A 23,843-nucleotide genomic window follows, 5' to 3' on the forward strand; every position below is an offset into this window, starting at 1 on the left:
ACTCCATTGCACAGCCGACTAACGTGAGGTGGAGCTTCATATAGTCTCTAGTTTTCTGGCTGGGCACAGGCCTTTGTGCCAACAAAACTGTTTTAAACATGGGAAATTCACACCGGCATGCGCCGGGGGCAGCAGTGTTGGAGAGGAGACACATTGAAATAAAGAGTTCATTGAGGAGAACACGTTGTCTTTCGTATTTTCTGCCATAGGCATTCATTTTGTAAAAAAAAAAAAAAAAAAAAAAAAAAAAAAAAAATATTGAAAATTTTCTAAGTATTAATAAAATCGATGATCGATAATTGATCGTTAATATTCACCGATTATCGATTTTGGAAAATTTTCAAAATGAACATCCCTAATATCAATAAACTTTTTTTTGCTGATGATAGAAGAGAGTCTCATCGTTCTTTGGGCGTGTTCGGTGTTTACATAGTAATATCACACAATATTCTGTGGGCCTCGAGAAATCACTGAAAACGCTCTGAAACTCTGGCACTGGGAGCATCCGTTTTCCAAAAGTGGCTGGCACTCAATGAGTTAACTCATTCATGGCCAAAGACGTCTTTGACGTGTTATCAGGAATAGCCCAGAGGGCCAATGACGTGTTTGACGTGTTTTCGTTTTTATTAGTGCAGCGCGTAGTTCAAAGACTTCCCCAGCCTGTGACATGTTATCAGGTCCCTAGCATCAAAGACAAGCCGACAACACGCGATCAAACACATACCGCAGCTGTTGTTTTGAAATGAGCAGGAGGAAAAACAGAAAACAGAGAAACGCGCTTCCTTGTGCAGAGAGGAGAAACGCCATTGAAACGCCCCTCGGCGCGCTGCACGAGCTGGTCGGCTTGCTGCAGGGCAGCGGACATCGATCAGTTGTTCGCGGTAGTCAAACCCGTGACCAACATGATCGATCCTGGTCCCTGGACCCCGTTCCTGTGTCCCAGCCCGAAAGAGACGAGACGGAGTCACAACTTTGTGAGCAGGAGAACAGCAGCCTCGCCACAGAAATGGCTTTCACACAGAGCCAAGCAGCACGGCCACTTTCCTGTCGAGGGCGAGGAAGACTGACTGGACTCCAATGCGACAGGACCCGGATGATCTCGTGGTAAGGAGTGTGTGTGTGTGTGTGTGTGTGTGTGTGTGTGTGTGTGTGTGTGTGTGTGTGTGTGTGTGAGAGAGAGACTACACTGATCTCTGCATTCTATTCTATGATCACACTCACTCACACTGAGTAAACTGTATTGTTGAATGTAAAAAAAGCACTTCATGTATATATATATACATATATATATATATATATATTTTTTTTTTTGTCATTTGTGTCATAACGAATAATATTTACATGTCTGATGTCAATACAGTTCAAAATAAAAGAATTGAGAGCGAGTTCTGCCTGAGATTGTGTGCTTTAGAAAAATGCCATTTTCTCCAATTTCTCTTCTCAGAGAGACCTTTTTGGTGAAAACAGGGTGTATATAAATGGCTATAAGTAGAGTACAGAACATGCTAAAAGCTCACTTTTTTTCCTGGTGAACCCAGAGACGTACATCTTCATTTTGAGGTATTGCAAATCACTTTGGTGCTAATAGATAATTTACTGTGGGTCTTGAAAGATGACCAACAATTATGAAAATCTTTGGCCTGTGCTAAATATTGGCAGTCCTAAACTGGCCATGAATGAGTTAATAGAACACTAGGGATGGGCATTTCTAGCAAAAACACTAGTCGAAATTCGCTGGGCCAAAGTTGACTGTTCGTCAAAATTCGCCCGCCAAAAAAATGCGATCATCGATTCTGGAATAAAAAATCGATTAAAAAAATCGTGACATTAAAAATCGCGATACTTAAGTCAATCGATTTCCCCCCCCAGCCCTACAGTCTACACACAGCTGCAACTATGCCTGTACGTCACAGCCGAGTAGCACTCGGTACACAAATCAATGGTGACTGGATTTCTCTCCAGTTGTGCTGGCAAACTGCCTGTGTGTTATATGGACAAACTTCACCTGTGTTTTAACTTTCATGAGTTGAAACACAGAGCGGTGGGTGGCGGTCTGTGTTTTAACTAGGGATGTTCATCAATTATCGAAAATCGATAACTGATCGTTAAGGAATTGATTCGATCATGTGGAATTTTGATAGATTATTATTATTATTATTATATTTTTTTTTGCGGACTAGGTTTGGGTGGAATTTGTTCCTCCTCGCCCCAATCCATTGCACAGCCGACTGACGTGAGGTGGAGCTTCATATAGTCTCTAGTTTTCTGGCTGGGCACGGGCCTTTGTGCCAACAAAACTGTTTTAAACATGGGGAATTCACACAGTCATGCGCCGGGGACACAAACAAACGCACCCAGCGGTCTGCGGACCTCAGTGAGGCTCAGACCTGTTGATTTGACTCTTGTGCTGTCAGCTAAGCTGGAAGACGCCGATTGCCTTACATCATGTAACCTGACATGTAACATGTTTGTTCACCTGGCCACAGCGCTAGTGTCTGATATTCTTACTACACAGCGGCATCGCCATTATAGCTGGCCGAGAACGTTATTACCAGACCAGAGTAAAAAAAATATATATATAAAAAAAACATTATTATTATTATTATTATTACGCTATCGATAATCGATCGTTAATTTTCCCGATTTTTGATTATGGAAATTGTTCAAAATGAACATCCCTAGTTTTAACTGGCATGAGTTGAAACACAGAGCAGTGGGTGGCGGTCTCGGCCTTTGGGTTGATGTCTCACCAGGTGTGGAGCAGCCTCCTGCAGGCAGCTCTGCCAGCTTCAACCAGCAAAGCGTGGAGATCCCCCAACACAAAGCCCTGAGGAGATGAGAGGAGAGGGGAGAAGAGGGGGGTGAGTAGAGAGGGAAGGAGAGGGGAGAGGAAAGGTGGAAGAGAGGAGAAACATTTTAATCAACACAAAACCCTGAGGAGTGGAGAGGAGAGAGGGGAGGGGAGAGTTGAGAGAAAAGGGGGAGGAGAGGAAAAACATTTTAATCACTAGTACTGACTGAGAAGTGCAGGAATGAATCCTTAAAGGAGAACTTCACTGAAAAACAACACTGATTTATTTTGCACATGATCTCACACATATCCTAACACTTTAAACAGTTTTGCAGACATTCATTTAGCTTAACAGTTATTATTATCTCCGCCAGGAGATCATGTTTTCGGCTGCGTCTGTCTGTGCGTGCGTGTGTTCGCTGTCTGTGTTCCTCCTCTCCTCTAGCTTGGCCTTCGCGTATCTCGAGAACCGTCGGCTCGACTTCAAACTTTGGGAGTGTGCTAAGGAGTACTTGACGGAGTGCAGTGACCTGTTTTCGTGCATTTCGGCATAGCGCCACCTACTGGAAATTTCGTTTTTTTAGCTCAACATCTTATCTCAACAACCGTTCGTCCCATCGACTTCAAACTCGGGAAGTGCGCTTAGGGGGAACCAACGGAGTGCAAGGAGCTGAATTCCAGGCAATTCCGCATAGCGCCACCTACTGGCAATTTCTTTTTTTGATCTCAACAACTTATCTCAACAACCGTTCGTCCGATCGTCTTCAAATTTGGGGAGTGCGCTGATGGGAACTCCACACAGTGCAGTGCCCAATTCCGTGCAATTCGGCACAGCGCCACCTACTGGCAACACAAAAAGTGGTTTATCTTGAGAACCGCTGGTCCGATCAACTTAACCCTTGTGTGGTGTTCGGGTCTGTGGGACCAGTTTTCATTTTTTATTAAAAGAAAAATGATACAATTAATTAATTTTTCAAACTGAGACTCACTGACTTTGGCTCATTTTCTGTGAAGAACATATATCAGAATACATATTTAATGACCACACACCATACACCCCCCCTACACATTTCTATTACATATAAGATGTCCGGGTCCACTGGACCCGGGGCTAATAGAAGTGTGGAAATTGATGTTCTGTGTACCACACACACACACGCACACGCACCCACACACGCACACGCACACGCGCACACACACACACACACACACACACACACACACACACACACACACACACACACACACACACACACACACACACACACACACACACACACAGCAGGCCTAGACAGGAGGAGGACAGAGTGTAGGTACACAGAACATCAGAGGGTCAAATGTGCGAGAAAATGAGAGCAGACAGTGTTGACAAACAATGTTGCAACCTTGTGTGGGAACCGCAGGTGCAGAAACACAAAAGAAGCAGTTCCCACACAAGGTTGCAACATTGTTTGTTGTCTGCTCTCATTTCATTTTTGTCTGCTCTCATTTTCTCGCACATTTGACCCTCTGTCTTGCGGGAATCTTTATTTTCTCACACTCTATCTGCTACAAATTGGAGGCGGGACACTATAATTATAGCTTTGCCAGTGTGGTTTCTTATCACAACCGATCAAGATGGCCAAAAGGTACTCTGCGCAGAGGGCCCTGCAATTGATTTTGGAAGAGAGATAAGTTTTTGATGATGATGTAGAGGGAGAGGATTCAGAAGAAGAGGTTTCAGAATTTGAGGATCACATTTCTGAAAATTCTGAGTCTGACAGTGAAGTTATAAATGTGACCTAACAAAGGTAAAGGGCAAATATTAACCATATATATTGTTTATACTGCTTGTAATTGGGATAAGGTAAACATCTGTTCAGTATTTTAACATAAAAGTGTTTGATTGTGAGGCATTAAAAGCCACAAAATGCAACAGGTCCATCAGACCCACAAACACTGGCTGAGTAACAACAATATGAACATTACACAAGGGTTAAAACTCGGGGAGTGGAGTTAGGGGGAACCAACTGAGTGCAAGGAGCTGAATTCCAGACAATTCGCCATAGCGCCATCTACTGGCAACAAAAAATGTCTCAACAACCGTTTGTCAGATCAACTTCTAATTTGGGGAGTGTGCTGATGGGAACTCGAATTTCGTACAATTCGGCACAGCGCCACCTACTGGCAACACAAACTGGTTTATCTTGACAACCGTTCATCCGATTGACTTCAAACTTGGGGAGTGCGCTGCTCTGACCCAGATGCACCCTTCTAACCGCATCCCCTAATCAAAAAAACTAAACCACAATTATTCTAAGACAAACGCACAATAAATACTGGCAACACAAAAAATGGTTTATCTTGAGAACCGTTCATCCGATTGACTTCAAACTTGGGGAGTGTGCTGCTGGGGACTCGACGTAGTGCAGTCCTGAATTTCTTGCAATTTGACAGCGCCACCTACTGTCAACACAAAAAGCAGTTTATCTTGAGAAACATTTGTCCGATTGACTTCAAACTTGGGGAGTGCGCTGCTCGGACCCAGATGCACCCTTCTACGCGTAACCTCATCCCCTAATCAAAAAAACTAAACCACAATTATTCTAACACAAACGAAACGCACAATAAAGAACTTGACAAAAACACAAATACGTGCGTTACAACACATACAATGAACCCATCATAATAAATACATCACCAAACCACTAAAATAAAAGCAGACAATAACAATATATGATTTACAATAGCATCTCAGTATGACAACACTCACTACCACATTGCATTCAGACGATGTCTCGTCACACACATGGTCTATGGATCAGCTTGGGGGAAAACGCGGTCCTGGCGGAGATCCGCACTCCACCGAGTGCACTTTTCTAGTTAAGAGTTGTTTTGAGTTAAGTTGTGGACCAGTGATGTAATTTATGCAAATTACATCACGGGTCCACAACTTAACTCAAATCAACTCTCAATAACTGTCAAACTAAAACTATTTACAGTTTTCAGATATGTGTGAGCTCATGTGCAAAACAAATCACCATTGTTTTTCAGTGACGTTCTCCTTTAAGGACTCATTCCTGCTGTACTATACAACGACAAGATGCATTTCCCCCGTTTTGTTTTTTGTACAACTTCCTATAGGATGAATCAGTGTGACATCACAACAGCAGAAAAGTACTTACACAGCAGAAACTATTATGAAATGAAGCCGAAAAGTTCAGAATCAGAATCAGAATCAGCTTTATTGGCCAAGTATGCAAACGCATACAAGGAATTGGGCTCCGGTTAGCTTTGCTCTCAAGTACACACAGAGTACACAAGTACACACATATAGAGAACTAGAACGACCGCAACGCGGACTTATGCCTCCGCCATTAGTTCATTCTGGAGTCCAAATCGCCATTTGAGGCAAATTGGAAGAAATTCGGTCAAGGCGCTCCTGTGATGTTGCGTTACAGAGCTTGGAAATTGGGTGAGTGAGAGGTCACAGTGACCTTGAACTTTGACCACCAAAATGTAATCAGTTCATCCTTGAGTCCAAGTCGATGTTTGAGACAAGTTTGATTAAATTCCGTCAAGGCATTCCTGAGTTATCGCGTTAACAAGCTTGAAAATGGCGTTCGAGAGCTCACCTTGACCTTTGACCTTTGACCACCAAAATATAATCAGATCATCCTTGAGTCTAAGGCGATGTTTGAGGCAAATTTGATGAAATTCCGTCAAGGCATTCGTGAGATATCGCGTTAACAAGCTGGAAAATGGCGTTTGAGAGGTCACAGTGACCTTGACCTTTGACTTTTGACCACCAAAATCTAATCAGTTCATCCTTGAGTCTAAGTGTATGTTTGAGGCAAATTTGATGAAATTCCATCAAGGCATTCATGAGATATCGCGTTAACAAGCTGGAAAATGGCGTTTGAGAGGTCACAGTGACCTACCTCTTTGCTCCTCCACCTCTCCCCACCCCCCTCCCCCATTCCATTCTCCAGCAGGATGAACGAACTGATAAGCTTTGGACTGTCTATGATCCCCCAGTCCCCCTGTCCATCTAAGCCCCCTCGTTCTACCCTCCCGACCCTGAACCTGGCCCCTCGACCGTCCCCTCCCTCACATGCCCTCCAGCCCTCTCCCATACCGCCATGCCCCACGCCCCCCCCGACCTACCCCCGACCCACCACTCCTGACCCCGAACCTGGCCCCCTCACAGCCCCCTTCCTTACATCCCCCTCAACCTACCTGCTCCCCGCCCCCCCCACCCACCCTCTCTCTGCCATCCCCCACGTCCCCCCGACCTACCCCCGACCCACCACTCCTGACCCCGAACCTGGCCCCCCCACAGCCCCCTTCCTTACATCCCCCTCAACCTACTTGCTCCCCGCCGCCTCCACCCACCCTCTCTCTGCCATACCCCACACCCCCCCGACCTACCCCCGACCCACCACTCCCGACCCCGAACCTGGCCCCCCCACAGTCCCCTCCCTCACATCCCCCTCAACCTACCTGCTCCCCGCCCCCCCCACCCACCCTCTCTCCGCCATCCCCCACACCCCCTCGACCCACCCCCGACCCACCGACCCCGAGTCGGCAGAGTCGGCTGTGGTTGCAGTCCCCCAAGAGTCGACGCGCCCCACCCCCGCCCGTCCAAGACCCCCCCCAATCTGCCCCCCCCTCTGTGGTCCAAGTCCCCAAGCGTCGACCAGCCCGACGCCAGACCCCTCCATCCCGGCCTGTCCCCATAGAAACAAGGTCCCAAAGCCTTATAAAGGAACTGCGCCAGCACACACTAGAAATGGATCTGGCTGCGATAAACCACTATTGGTCTATCGATCCAATGCTTCGATACCAGTCTTGATTTCATACAGAAGTAATACTTTCCCCCCAACACGATCTGTTTCTAAATCAGACTTAATCGCCATTCCCCTTGTGAAGCAAACGATACAAGTTCCAGGCTCTAAAAATATTAAAGCCGCACTCCTTAATGTTAGGTCGCTGTCAAATAAATCTCTCCTCATCAGTGATCTGATTACCAGTCATAATCTGGATTTAATGTTCCTCACCGAAACCTGGCTCGATATGAACAACAGAGTGGCTGTTCTGTCCGAATCAGCACCGCCTAATTATAGCTTCATTGACACTCCCAGAGCTGATACGAGGGGGGGGAGTAGCGATTGTCTTTTCTGATATGTTTCAATGTAAGCAGGTAACATTTGGAGACTTTCCATCGTTTGAATACCTTGCTGCTATTCTGAAATGCTCAACCACTGTGTTACTGCTGAATATCTATAGACCACCAAAATACTCAGCCAGCTTTCTCGTTGAATTTGCTGATCTTCTCTCCTTAATTTTCATTGAACATGACTGTATATCTATTGCTGGGGATTTCAATATTCATATTGATAACCCGACGGATAATTTTGCCAAAGAACTGAATATCTTACTTGATACTTTTGATCTGTCTCAACATGTTTCGGGGCCTACTCACAACCGAGGCCATACCCTGGATTTAGTTATAGGGGCTTCAAGTCCTCTTCTGTGTCGACTATTGATGTTGCGTTGTCTGACCATCTTTGCATCTTTTTTGAAATCGAGATCTCCCCTGAGATCATTAATAGGTCACAAACGGTTAAAAGACGAGACATTAATGCAGGCACCAGCGCGCTGTTTATGGAGACATTTTCTTTATCCCCTCCCACATCAGCTTCTGTCAATGAGATTCTTGATAACTTCAATTCAACCGCCTTGAGTCTCTATCCCTGAAGCCTAAGGATCAAGTCAAAAATCTTGGAGTTATTATTGATTCCGATCTCAACTTCAACTCCCACATTAAGTCAATTAGAAAATCTGCTTTTTATCATCTTAAAAATATAGCGAGAATTAGGGGATACATGTCCAGACAGGATCTAGAAAAACTAATTCACGCCTTCATTTATAGTAGGTTAGACTACTGCAATAGCCTTTTTTCTGGTCTCTCCAAAAAAGAACTTAGGCAACTTCAACTCATTCAGAATGCTGCTGCTAGAGTTCTAACGAAGACTAAGAAAGCTGATCATATCACTCCAGTTCTTAAGTCCTTACACTGGTTGCCAGTGTGTCAGAGAATAGCTTTTAAAATACTGTTATTAGTCTATAAATCACTTAATGGCCTAGGCCCAAAATACATAGCTGAATTGCTCCCACGCTACAAACCGTCTAGAACTCTTAGGTCAACAGGGTCCAGCTTATTAACTGTCCCTAGGATCAAATCAAATCACGGGAAGGCTGCATTTACCCACTATGCTTCTGCTAGCTGGAACAAATTGCCTGAAGACCTCAGATCTGCCCCAACCTTACTTACTTTTAAAAATAGACTAAAGACTTTTATGTTTACCGTCGCTTTTAAATGCTGACAGCTACTATGCAAACCCAATGAGTCCTCTATAAGTTTTAGCTCTTTCTGCAACTGCTGCGCCTGTTGCTTATTGCACTTTTTATACTTTTTTTTTTTTTTAAGTTTTGTTGTGATGCTTTTAAATGTCCATTTTATTTCTTCTTTTCATTTATTTTCCTGTGTGCTTAATGATGCTTTTAAATGTCCATTTTACTCTCTTCTTTTCTTTTCCTGTCAACCATTTTATGTGAAGCACTTTGAATTGCCTCTGTGTATGAAACTTGATGTGATGACTTGACTTGACTTGGCATTTGACCACCAAAATCTAATCAGTTCATCCTTGAGTCCAAGTCGATGTTTGAGACAAGTTTGATTAAATTCCGTCAAGGCATTCCTGAGATATCGTGTTAACAAGCTTGAAAATGGTGTTCGAGAGGTCACAGTGACCTTGACCTTTGACCTTTGACCACCAAAATCTAATCAGTTCATCCTTGAGTCCAAGTGGATGTTTGAGACAAGTTTGATTAAATTCCGTCAAGGCATTCCTGAGATATCGCGTTAGCAAGCTTGAAAATGGCGTTCGAGAGGTCACAGTGACCTTGACCTTTGACCACCAAAATCTAATCAGATCATCCTTGAGTCTAAGTCGATGTTTGAGGCAAATTTGATGAAATTCCGTCAAGGCGTTCCTCAGATATCGCGTTAACAAACATTGTACGGACAGACAACCCGGATCCATAATGCCTCCGGCCTGGCTATCGCCAGCGGAGGCATAAAAATAAAAAAGGAGAAAGAAGGTTACACATAGTCAAGCCAAGAATACTTAAGTTGTGCCAAACAAACAATATCTCAAAAACTATACATCACATTGCTTGTATCTTGACAGTATCAGTGAGAGCAGAAGTAGCTAAAGGGTCTGCTATATAATATACATTGCTAAACATGAACTCTCTGGACTAGCTCTGACACGAGCTCTCTGGCCCGTTGAATCAGGTGCAGGTATTTCCCGGAGTTACCCTTCCAGACAAGAGGCAGCTTTGTTTCCACACTTCTCCGGTATCGAGACTAGAGAGTGTGTGTGGGGGGGGAGGTAGAGATGTTAGTGTGCTGCACACTAGTCTGTAGACTGCAGCCGGGAATCGCAGTGTTCATGCGAGACTTTTAACACGTTCACTGCCATTGACGAGATATTTCGTCTTACAAAATCCAACGGTTGACTGCCAATGACGAGATATCTCGTCTTAAAAAAAAAAAAAAAAAAAAATTGACGGTGGGACGTGGATCAACGCCCCCCACGTCTCCTATAAAAATATTGGAGCCACCGAACGTGTACAACCCATTCCACCGACCCACTAAGTGGCGACAGTGCTCTCCAGACTAGAAAAAGCCGAGCCAAAACTGCAGGGGAACGCGCGAGGAAACCATTCTCTCATACTGTAAAATGGATTGGCGAAAACGCTTTCGCGCATTATCGCGCTGGGAGCTGGCGGTGGGGGATTGCAAATTTGCATAATAGATTATGCGTGCAACACACTTTGAAACACCCGCAGAAAGCCCACAATCGCACGCAGCTTCATTGCAGCTGAGCTCACAATCGAAACGACTCATGCAGACTCGCCCAAAGAGCAGCCGCCAGCAGCCAGGCAGCACAGACAGGCAGAGCCTCGCTTGTGACAAACGCTGCAAAGCCACTAGAGACACACCCATGGAGGGAGGAGTTTGTAGGAGAGGGGGGTTTCCTGCTGCTATGGAGGAAATTACTGTTCAAAACTATTGTTTAGATGTCTGACGTCTTACGCCAGAAATAAATGGTTAAAGTGACTGTTCTATCGAATTTCACAAAAAGCCATTTATCTCAGAATAAATTTTCAGACGCTGAAACCATGCTGTATTCTACTGCTAATGCCTACATAACTACTAACTCTACAAACTAACTCTTTTAGACAGAGAAAGCACACATTCTATTAGTTCTTTTGAGATAATTTGTGTTCACAAAATCTTAGCAGAAAAGAATCCTCGGCTCTTGAAAGATGAGCCAGAATCCTCAAAAAAAAACCTTGGCAGAACCTACCTACAGTATTGAAAAAACGGCTGGCAGTGAATGTGTTAAAGTCGAGCTGAACCCAAAAATGACTTTTATTTTATTTTAGTTCAAATACCTGGGTATGCAGTGCACCTATTTAATAATGTATGCAAAAAGAATCACAACAATCTAATTTCTTTAGTTTTTCACACTTTTTCACATCAAAAATTCATTTTTCAAGATTTCATTGATAACAGTAATGTACAGTTTGCTGACGTCACCTAGTACTATCAAATTTCTACCCCATTTCAACCAATCATATCACGACATGCAGCTGTCAATCAAATCTTCATTTCAGGATAATTTTCTCTTCCAAATGAAGTAGAAAATGGCGCCTAGTGCCTGTCATCTGGCAGAATTCCTATCCCATGAACTAACTACTAACTTGGCCAATTGTTAGAAACATGAACAAAAACCAAAAACTATAATCTCTAAGAATGCAAAGAAATGTAACTGGCTCGTTAAAACGCCCATTCCAGGGATATCGTATTTACAGCAGCGATAATGGCGCGCGCATCTGAGAGCTTGGTTGTCAGGGGTCGCACTTCGAAGATTCCAGGCCGACGTGCTGCACTCTCCGCTCGGCAACACGAAGGCAGCTGGCTGCGTGCGGCTCGCTGAGCTCCACTCAGCCACTAACCTCGCGTCACCAGGCTCTTCCCGAGCCACAGCACACTGAATCCCACTCGATTTGGAGGAGGAACACGCCAGGATTGGCCAAAGCCCAATCCAGTCCCCAGAATTGTCAAATAAAATCATCGACATGATACTATGACCCGCCTCTCAACCTGTCATCTTAGACAAACTATGTTTTCAGTCTGAAACTGACTCATATGCACGTGACGAACCGGTTCAGTTCGACTTTAATGACATTTTTCAATGTAGACTACATCAGAGATATATTTCAGACAGCAATTCTCCACTCCATGAAAAACCATCAACGCATTAGTCAGGTGATAAAGTGGGGTGGCGATGTGCCAAAAAGTGAGCGCTTGTTTACAAATCGCCCAAAAGCCGCCAGTCAAAATAGTGATTGCACTAAAGTTAAACGGTGGTAAAGGTGATTTTACAAGTGGCATTCAAGTCATATCTGACTAGTTTTCAATTTACTGTATTTCTCCGCACAAAAGTTACGTCTCGAATATATAGCCTAATGCAGCACTCATCTTCTTGTTGCATTTTCACGTTTCAAACTGGCAGATGGAGGAAAAGAAACAATTGAACTTTCATTTGTTTACTCACCAATTTGTATCTCTTCCAAATAATCCAGCCACGTAACTACGTCCATGAAATTAAATAGCACGGGGACATTAATGGTTTGTAATAGTACCATTTAACAACTAGGCAATAATAATCGTCTCGCTCACTTTCCCTCTCAGCCCCACCCGCTCACTCACTCACTAATTTCGCCTATATTTAAATGAAGTTAACTTTAAGACAGCCTTATTAGTAAATTGTGGGCAAGATAAGGTTGCTGTTCATGGCATATTGAAGAAGCCGCTTTACCGAACGCAGGCAGCCATGCTGTCTGATTGTGTTTTGCTAGCGCCTCGGTAGCATGCTGCTGCAACTGCAGTGGAGGGGGAGAGAGAGCGCAGCTAGTCACTAGTCATGTCATCAACGGCGGAGGTATCATCTACGGCTGTGTGGTTAACCTGACATCCCTACCACGCTTGCATTGGTGACTATCTTGACGGGTGTGACTGAGAGCAGTTAAATTAAAACTCCGGACAGGGTTAGCTTATTAACGATAGCAGTTTGCCTGAGTAGACACTCAGACGCGTCAGTGTCGGCACATCAGAGGCTATGTTGCAGACTTTTAATTACGTTTTTCAATGTAGACTACGTTATGCGTTAACGTTATACTCTCTGTATTTTACTAGCGCATGCTGCTGTGGACAAGGGCGGGCGTAAAGTTTACCTCAAGCACTTCGCTCAATGGAAAAGCCTTCAATGAATTATGCAATGCATTTGATTCAACTAAAAATTGCAATCTGGCAAATAGTGAGACCTGTAGCAAGACCCATTAAACTTTTAACTTCAATTTGCTTTCCCTTCCAAATCCAGCGACGTAAAATAATCCATTTACGAAAAGAATAAACACTCCCAGGAATGCATGGACGATAAAAGTTTAACGTTACATGCAGTTAACACATTCAGTGCCAGCGACGCCATATGGCGTCATTAGAAATTTACCGTAGAGTGCCAGCGACGCCAAATGGCGTCAATAACTCGAATTTTTTTTTTTGACGGGGGGGTGTCGATCTATGCCTCTTACATCGCCTCTTACAATATTCAGAGGTATTGAATGTGTCTAACCTATTTTACAGAACCCTTAGGTGGCGACAGCGCTCTCCAGATGAGAGAACGTGGAGTGAAACACACAGAAGAAGTCATTGGGGGGAAGGAAATCGCATCGCATCCGTCCGTATGCAGCGGCTTCATTGAAGCAACGTTTAGCTGTGCCCCTGCAGCAGCCAATCTGCTATCACAATTGAGCACCTCGGTGTCCGCTGCAACAGCCTCCGTGTCCGCTGCAACACATGATCAGCCGTGGATTTGTTATTATTCTCAACTCGAAGCATGGGAGCTGGTACACGCGGCTGTAAAAAAGCAGGATCTAGCGGACTTTTTCAGTGCTGAGCACAGGCAGAGAAAACAGCAGAGCAGAGAGACACTCCTCCCACAACGGGGGGGGGGGGAGGAGGAGGGGGGGAGGTGGGGCACGCAGAGCCAAGTACACAACACAGACCCAGACAGCAGGACAGGGTTGGCAAACGCAAGCCAGAATATCCGATGCCCACCAGCAGCAAAAGATCAGCAAGAAGCTGCAACCAGCAGCGCATGCAGGCGCCAGCGCTGCTGGTTTCAGCTAAAAATATTATTCTTCCAAACAAAATTCCCTTGCCTTCACTGTTTTATTGAAGGAAATTATTTTTGAGGTGTGACTACATCAGAAAATTAGCTTCAGAGTCAGTGATGTGCTTGAAATGTTTAATTTCACAAAAGGCTCATTATCTCAGCTCGTAGAAAAAAAGCTCTGTTTTTCGTTCAATCAAGCTATCTTCTCCGGCTCATAACTAAAGAACGGAAAATGGGATCAATAAACTTTTTTTTGCAGGTGATAGAAGAGAGTCTCATCGTTATTTGTGCGTGTTCAGTGTTTACATAGTAATTATTAAAGAAATTATATGACTGTTTTAAAATGCATTGCGGCCTATGTGGCACAGCAAGCAACCTTTTGCCCAAGGGCCGTGGCACTGAAAGTGTTAAGCAGAAAGTCGCACTCGGCAGTAAAACTCGCATCCATGTAAAGTTAATCCATCGGGTGTCCTGTTCTTTCTGTCATGAAGACTATAATCCACCAAATCAACCGATGTTTTGTCATCAAGTCTTTAATCCACCGTCACACTTCAGGACATCCTCTTAATCCAAAACAGAGTGTGAAAAGTAGTTGTCTCTCTCCTTTGTTGTGTTTGTTAAACGGAGCAGTACTGTAACCAAAGACCTTTTATTGTAAAGATGCGACAGCACACAGCTAATCCGCCATTTTGGAGACTAGGTTCTGCCCATTCTGCCCCAGCAAGGAGCCGTATTTCAGGCCAAAATGGCCGCAGCGCTGTTTTCAAAAAGGCACTATACTCTTGTCTTCACATTCTCAATTATCTTTGCTGTTACATGCTGCAAGCAGCTGAGATTGTTTATTTTCTAACCCTGGGTCCCCAGTGACCCCACGTGACTGATGTTGACTGATAAATTAAATTAGGAAGCTTCTGTGATGATGACAATGATAATTTCTTAACTTTAGCCGATCTGAGGGTTTTTTATTTGAACAACAATCTTAAGAAACAACTCCACTATCACCCCCCCCCCCCCCCCATATTAAAGCCTAAGTTAAATTGTGAATATAGAAACACATACATATATGTTAGTTTAATATATTTAATATATTTTTTTATTTTCTTGTTTCAACAGATGGCAGCTGGAGGAAACAGAGTCCCTGTATGGGACAGTGTTGTTTTCTAATAAATAAAAAAGATTGTTCATTTACAACTGTGTCGATTTTTCCCCCCGCGGGGGTATGATATCGGCCGTTTAATCGGCTATCGGCTATTGGCCGATTAATCGGCTATCGGCTTTTCCCTGCTCCAAACTATCGTTATTCTATCGGTATCGGCCTTTTCCACTATCGGTCGACCTCTAATTTGAGGCTTGGGTGGGTAAGGCCCAGGCTGTGGCTCAGGAGGTAGAGCGGGTCATCCACTAATCAGAAGGTCGGTGGTTCGATCCCCGGCTCCTCCAGTCTGCATGTCGAAGTGTCCTTGGTCAAGACACTGAACTCCAAATTGCTCCCGATGGCTGTGCCGGCACCCTGCGTGGCAGCTGGCCGCCTTTCGGTGTGTGAATGGGTGAATGTAGGCACATTTTAAAGCGCTTTGGATAAAAGCGCTATATACATGCAGTCCATTTACCATTTACCAGTCCATGTTCGCGCTCACAACAGACATTTAGTGCTAAACATGCAGGCGATCCGAGTGAAGTCTGGATATGTTCAGGAGTTCACTGCATGTTTAGAAACAGCTATGTAAGTTTTGTGAACTGTCAGTTTGAAAATGTGTGAATTTAGTAAAAAGTACAGCCTGCTAGAGCTGTGAGTTCCTGGCTGCATAGGGTCCCACTATAAAGGCTGAAAAAAGTAGGAAACATAAACTGTGATTTCTCAAACAGTACAAAAGATAAATTAAAGCTGAATTAAGGTGATGTCCTAAAGGTGGTGACTCATTTAAGGTTCAAATGGAGTGTCTAGCTTAAAGTATGAAGGAGCAGTTAGAGTTCAAAGAGGGCATGGTTTCACCATGAACTGCTGTTTAAAATGAATGGCAGTTGCACCCGGAAGTATAGCCAATCCATTTGTTTACAAACATGCTGATTTGTCATATTAATTGCACAGCCTACTTCAGGGGAATAGGCACAACTGATTCAGTTTCAAACTACTTCTAAAACTTTGAATGAGACTTGTTGAGACTGTTGGTTAGGGTTGGGGTTAAAACTTTGAATGAAACTTCTTGAGACTGTTGGTGAGGGTTCGGGTTAAAACTTTGAAAGAGACTTGTTGAGACTGTTGGTTAGGGTTAGGGTTAAAACTTTGAAAGAGACTTGTTGAGACTGTTGGTTAGGGTTAGGGGTAAAACTTTGAAAGAGACTTGTTGAGACTGTTGGTTAGGGTTAGGGTTAAAACTTTGAAAGAGACTTGTTGAGACTGTTGGTTAGGGTTAGGGTTAAAACTTTGAAAGAGACTTGTTGAGACTGTTGGTTAGGGTTAAAGCTTTGAATGAGACTGTTGGCGTACCGCAGTGAGCTTGGCGAGGCGGTGCAGGTTGACCTCCCTCCCCAGGCTGAGGTCTGTACTGAGGCTGTGCAGCACGGAGCGCCGCTGCTCCTCCCCCAGGCTCTCCAGCTCCACCTGGTGGACGAATGCTGATGCCACGCCCGCAGGCAGCTCCCGAGGCCGGCACACCGTCGCCACCACCGCCACGCTGCAACCAGGGCACAGCACAGTCAAACACCTCGCAGTGACTTTCAAGGTCTGGTTTGGTGAAGCTCAATGACTAGTCTTTTTTTGTGACATTTTATGACTTTCAAAAGGTCTGGTTTGGTAAAAATTCATTGACTTCCAAGGTCTGGTTTAGTGAAATGCAATGACTTCCAAGGGTTTTAATTTTTAACGTTTCGGTCAACACCGAAACGTTAAAAATAAATCAACTGGGAGCAAGTCGAGCAGTGTGCGGACTCTATTTCTTTTTATATTTTTTACACAATAACATAGCAACATCAGATAAAACAATACAGAACAGTCAAAGGATAAAAGGGACAGGAGATAAAAACCAACATACCATAACACCGGGAGACACGTTTTACACTAGTTTGCTCAACAAGAATTTCTTCAGAAGGTTTTTGAAACAATTCAGAGAATTAGCAAACCTAATTTCGTTAGGGATTTAGTTCCAATCCTCTCCCCCCATATAGAGGAACGTACTTCTTCCTACTTTGCTATTCAGGTTGAGCAATTTCAAATCTGCTACACTGGCTCTTGTGTTCCGGCTATGGATGTCACGGACATACTGGAAGTACTTGTTGAAATAGTTGGGACAAAGGTCATGTCATATTTTATAAACCATGATAAGCTTCAACTGTTGAACTCTGCTTTCAACAGGGAGCCAATTCAACTCTTTAAAGTGGGATGGGCCAATGTGCGTTCTTGGACTGAGGGCCAAGGATGACCCTCAATGACTTAGTTTCAAGGTCTTGTTTGGTGAAATTCAATGACTTCCCAGGTCTGGTTTGGTGAAATTCAATGACTTCCCAGGTCTGGTTTTGTGAAATTCAATGACTCCAGACATGACATTTGTAACTTCAAGGCTATGCATTCATTTTCAAAAACGTATTAGGCATTCTCAAGCACTCTATTTGGACATCACTATGTTACATATCCTCATGTTTTATAGCAGAGCTTCTAAATTAAATCAAATTGTGCCAAGTGTTGTCTTGTATTGTAATGCATCAGTCCGTCCAGGAACTTGTGATTTTGCGATTGCAATAATGAATGCAAATTCAACCAATCTCCGCAATATTTGCAGGGGCTTGGAATCTTAAAAAATTCCAACGATTTCTCGGCAAAAACGTCAAAACAGGGTCCTTGACTTGCAATTTTTGTCAGTTCCTGCAATTTTACCAGAGAAAATCATCTAAAACTTTGCAAATTGCATTTGAGAAAAGTTACCATTAGGTAGTAGATAAAAAAAGAAAAAGAAAAAAAATCAGTCAACTTGCAATTTATACCGCTGACAAACTAAGGTAACAGACAGATCTTACAAACTAATGACGCGACGATGAACCCAGGACCAGAACAAACTATGTGGCAGCGTTTCGTGCGTTGTGTCACCTTGCGGGGGCGTGGCTGAGCAGCTGTCGGAGCGCGGCCTGCGTGCGGCCGTCCTCCCCGGCCTGGGCGCCGCCTGGCGGGCGCAGCAGCAGCTGCAGGTTTCTCAGCAGCAGAACGCACGGCGCCACGGCCTCCGCCCTCAGGAACGCCTGAGACAGCCTCACCTCACAGGCCGCCGGAGAGTCTGAGCACAGAGACACACAGTCCACCTGCACACAGGGGCAAGGGCAGGCAAGGCAACGTTTATTTATATAGTCCACCTGCACAGAGGCAAGGCCAGGCAACTGGCAACGTTTATTTACAGTATATAGCACATTTAAAACAACCGCAGTTGACCAAAGTGCTTAACGTGTAAGCAAATATAAAAATACATTTAAGAAATGGCCATCAATAAACACAGTAAGATGAAGTTGAGCTGACACCTCAGCTTGAGTTGAAAGCCACAGAATGAAGATGGGTCTTTAGTAGCGACTTAAAGGACTCTAAGGACTCAGCAGTTCGTATATAGACAGGTAACAACTTAAAGGACTCTAAGGTCTCAGCAGTTCATATATAGACAGGTAAAGACTTAAAGGACTCTAAGGCAGGGATACTCAACTTGCTTTGCCCGGGGGCCACTTTGGTGAAATGATAGAAGGCCAGGGGCCAGTTAATAAACAATCAATATACATTTTTCTGTAGCGGATTGTAGGTTTTTGGGGTGGCAGCCGGAGTTTAGTCTGACAATGTTGTGAACACCGGATAGTTAGTTAGGTTAAGTAGTACATATATAAGTGCCTGGGTAGCGAGCAGACAGCGGTATTTGACAATTTAGCAGCTAAATCATAGATTATTGAAAGATATTCCATATTCCAGACTGAAATGCTATAACAGAAGTGGAGTATCTTGCATGTTGCGTTCAGGTGCACTGTAAAAAAATAATAATAATCAATTCCATCGCGGGCCACCCAAGGGGTGCCCGTGGGCCGCCAGTTGAGTATCACTGCTCTAAGGTCTCAGCAGTTCGTATATAGACAGGTAAAGACTTAAAGGACTCTAAGGTCTCAGCAGTTCATATAGACAAGTTTCCTGGGCCGTTCCTAGGGCGGCGCCATAGCAGCCTTGCGTGTCACCGGCTTCTGGTTAAGTCCACATTGCGTCCACAGCAGCGAGCACATCAGAAGGCAGCAGCCGAAATATCCAAACTTTTTTACAACGATCGATAACATCAGCTACACTAACGTTAGCAGACGTTATTAACAATGGGTTATTCTGGAACACATTGTGCAGTGCGTGGCTGTCACAAAACACAGTGCGCGTTTCCATCCACTGCTATTTTGCGAATTATAGAGCTGACAATCACCTCGTGTTTGAGGCTGTCTGAGCTGCTGATCAGCTGCTAGACCCGATATACAGCTCTGTTAAACACATCTAACGTTATTAATTTAAAGTTTCTTGATGATCTACAAGTAGACAAAGGTACCATAACGCCATTTCTGGATTACCAGGTGCGACTCGGCAAACTAACGTTATAATCCCAACCCGATCTCCCAAATTTTTTTTTTAAATAGCAACGTTTGTGGACCAACGTTGCTATGTTACAATTTCGTGTCCGAAATTGTAAAATGGTAATCCACGGAGCAGATAGTAGGTGAATACAATTTCATTCAAGTCTAGAAGTGAGTCGCCTTAAAGTTAATATCCCAGTCTTCTTCTGTTTACCACGGCGGGTATTGTGCTGCGTATTTACCATGATTTACCGTGTGTAGCCCTATTGTGTGGAGGCTACACACGGCATGTCATGTTTTGCAGTGATCAAGGCAAACTGGGTTGTTTTTGAATGGAGAGACACCTAACGTTAGTCTGGCTGACTGTGACAGAGGAGAGGACAGTAACCTAACGTTAGTCTGACTGACTGTGAGAGAGGAGAGGACTGTAACCTAACGTTAGTCTGACTGTGAGAGAGGAGAGTACTGTCACTGTAACCTAACGTTAGTCTGACTGACTGTGACAGAGGAGAGGACAGTAACTAGGGCTGTCAAACGATTAATTTTCTTAATCGCGATTAATCGTGCGATTAATTATAATTAATCGCGATTAATCGCGTCTTTGTATCGCATGTTTAAAATGCTATTATTTTGCATTGCAAAGCATTTTTAATTAGATATTAATAATTATTACCAGTGTGTCGTGATTGGGAATCAAATTAATGCAAATAAATGTACTTTGTGATCTTGAATTTTAGATTTATTTTCAATTCAATAGAAGTGCAATGTAGACAGGACGTCACAAAATGCATCTTGAATAGAAAATAAATGCACAATAATTGTAAACACTCCAGAACCGATACTTCCGGCGGCGGCGCTGTGGAGCAGTCGAAACCCAAAATGACACAGCCGAAGAAGGCTGTATCTGAGCTAAAAACTTTGGCACTTCCATGTGAATAATGGCTCGGTATTGGAAACTGTGTATTGGTAACGTGTATATCGCGTGAAGCCATTAGAGCCGACCTCCCAGTGGTTAGAGGACCCGCGCATCCGAGACTCTGAAGAAATAATGAGTGAGGAGTCTCGCGCTAGCTAGCTGGCTGCTAGCTACTTTCAGGTGATCGCTCGCCTCAAACTCAATGTACTTCGGTGATATTTTAATTCCGTTTTACACAAGGTGCAAACTACGGCTCTTGACTTATCCACTGTGCCATTTGGGAAGTAAAACGATCCATTTAAAAGCGTATTGCTGTCGTTCTCTTCCATGCCTGCCTGCACAAACAGGAGACAGGAAACCGAACGGCTTGACTACAAGTACGGGGCGACGAAGGGACAAAATAGCGGCATGCGATTAACGCGATTAATTCAAAATAACGCGTTATGATCGGCGCGCGTTAACGCGCGATTAACGCGTTAACGCTGACAGCCCTAACAGTAACATAACGTTAGTCTGACTGACTGTGAGAGAGGAGAGGACTGTAACCTAACGTTAGTCTGACTGTGAGAGAGGAGAGTACTGTCACTGTAACCTAACGTTAGTCTGACTGACTGTGACAGAGGAGAGGACAGTAACATAACGTTAGTCTGACTGACTGTGAGAGAGGAGAGGACTGTAACCTAACGTTAGTCTGACTGTGAGAGAGGAGAGTACTGTCACTGTAACCTAACATTAGTCTGACTGACTGTGACAGAGGAGAGGACTGTAACCTAACGTTAGTCTGGCTGACGCTTCGGAGCTTTTGAGATAGTTCATCGCGTTGCCGTCCACCGCCATTGATTCCTCAAAATACGCTATAATCCTGCCTGTAGTTACGTTCGGCCATTTACACATATTATCTTCCCATGTGTCCACTGTCAACGGGTGTGGTATAGACACTCTTTCATTAGATAGGAGCCTCGCAGAATGATCCCAAGTTTGCATTTTTTCGGCGGTCACTATGGCTACTACGGTAGTACGTTACGCTTCTCCGTATTCACAAACACCGGAAGCGACTGACACGATCGCGGCCGAGTCCGGAAGCAAACCGGAAGTGCCCAGGAAACTTGTCTATATAGACAGGTAAAGACTTAAAGGACTCTAAGGTCTCAGCAGTTCGTATGTGGACAGGTAAAGACTTAAAGGACTCTGAGGTCTCAGCAGTTCGTATATAGACAGGTAAAGACTTAAAGGACTGTAAGGACTCAGCAGTTCGCATATAGACAGGTAAAGACTTAAAGGACTCTAAGGACTCAACAGTTCGTATGCGGACAGGTAAAGACTAAAAAGGACTCTAAGGACTCAACAGTTCGTATGTGGACAGGCAACGACTGAAAGGACTCAGCAGTTCATATGTGGACAGGTAACGACTCCCCCCCCATTTTCTTATCCAATTTTTATCCCCCGTTAGTGCTAATTTTTAAAGGACACTAAAGGCGGAGACACACCGGGAAAACCAGAAAGGACTAGCGGCAACTAGAGCCAGAGCGCTGCGTCACCTCACATCTCCGGTGTCGGGTCCAAAAAGTTGCATTTGAACACAGCGCAAACACAACAGGTGACGGGCAACTAGCTCATACGTTCTGCGCCTGCGTGAGATTTGATTCATCAAACAAAGCAGGCTACCATTCTGCTCACTTAATGGTTTCATAATATACAGTAGCTCCTTCTAATTGAGAATATGTCTCATAAAAAGTTGCAAATCACACTGGCATAAGTCAGCTCTCATCTTCTTTTGCTTGAGGAAAGAATAATGGGGTCCATGGTGTCCCCAGCAAAATGCTGAAGTGTTAAACTTCAGTATTACCGTATTTCCTCTCATATTGGCTCAGGCCTTTATTTAGTTCAGCTGCAGAAGGACCAGGCCTTTATTGGAAGCAGGCTTATATTATATTTCTAATTGCCTCTGTTAGTTTGGCTCATATTTTAGTACCAAGCCTCCTTGTTTTTTTATGTTTCTGTTGGGGTTCGTTATGTAACTACTTTACTGTGACTGTAAAGTAGGGCTGGGTATTGGCAAGGACCGCACGATACGATACGAATCACGATACATGGGTCGCGATACGATTGTATCACGATACATTGCGATACAATACATATTGCGATATATTGCAATACCCTACACAATTTACTCAAAATGAATAGAAATAGAGCTAAAAATACAACACACCACCCAGGTAGTGTAATAATATGTACATCACATTATATTGATAACTTAGTGGACAAATTTAGTCAAAACTACGAGTGTTGAGGGTGTTACTGAACGCACTGAAATAAAAAAGTATTCTTATTGTGTCACTGACCACATGGCTGTGCAAAAAAATCGATATGGGAAATATCGATACAGTATTGCAGAAAAAAGTATCGCGATATATTGCCGTATCGATTTTATTGCACAGCCCTACTGTAAAGTATTATGATAATTACGGTAATCGACAACGGGGGCTCCAGGGACTTCTGCCGGCTGTGTTCTTTTTCCCGGTCTGTATTTGGGGTCGACCTTTATTTGTATCGACCACGCCCCCCCCGGTCATTATCTGACTATCTCCCACTATTAGAGCAAGCTACTGTAGTTATTCCATTCTATTCTTTTCTACAATAAACTTGGTGAGTGGTACCTTGAGCAGGTGGAGGTGGAGCCTCCTGGTGGCGGCGCTCACGGCAGTCACCTTGCCGCCTCCGGCCGGGCCATGCAACAGGACGGTGCAGCTGGGCAGCGAGCTGCTACACAGACAGCACAATGTTAGTCACATGACCACGCCGCTACATAGACAACACAACATTAGTCACATGATTTTTTATTGATGTAGATAATAGGGGTGTCACGGTACACAAAAGTCACGGTTCGGTACGTACCTCGGTTTTGGGGTCACGTTTTTTTTACCTTTGAATTTTTCTGAATTCTGCTTTTTACGCTAATTTTACCATCAGAAATAGTGTCTAAGTGGGAATGAATAAATGTCCACTATTTAATAAGATCTAGGCAATCCTTTTGTTTTATGTAGCATTTGCTATTGATGTGTTTTGTAGAAAAGGCTCTGTAATGGCCCACCATCAAGCCTGTTCGTGGGGCAATTGACGCCCACAAACACATTTATTGTGCATTGTATTTTTTGTTTGCATAACATTTATTTGAACGCATCTAACGTTATTTACCTTCGCCAATGCGCTTTTTTTTCTGAATAGACATTGAACCCATCATGCATACATGTTGATTGATGCCTTTTATTCTAAG

The 23,843-nt window shown here is 43.9% G+C and overlaps 1 protein-coding gene across 1 annotated transcript in view; it reads right to left on the reverse strand.

The window, feature by feature from the left end:
• pex6 (peroxisomal biogenesis factor 6) overlaps positions 1–23,843 on the reverse strand; it is a gene marked incomplete at its 5' end in the record, with an annotated part of 68,894 nt that overhangs the window by 16,511 nt on the left and 28,540 nt on the right. Inside the window, 4 exons of the mRNA XM_083636180.1 lie at positions 2,751–2,827; positions 16,574–16,760; positions 18,167–18,375; positions 23,227–23,332. Of these exons, the coding sequence (XP_083492306.1) occupies positions 2,751–2,827; positions 16,574–16,760; positions 18,167–18,375; positions 23,227–23,332 (579 nt within the window). The remainder of the gene's footprint in view (positions 1–2,750; positions 2,828–16,573; positions 16,761–18,166; positions 18,376–23,226; positions 23,333–23,843) is intronic.

The sequence above is a fragment of the Poromitra crassiceps genome (genome assembly GCF_964638095.1).
Source record: "Poromitra crassiceps genome assembly, chromosome: 4".
Classification (NCBI taxonomy): Eukaryota; Metazoa; Chordata; class Actinopteri; order Beryciformes; family Melamphaidae; genus Poromitra; species Poromitra crassiceps.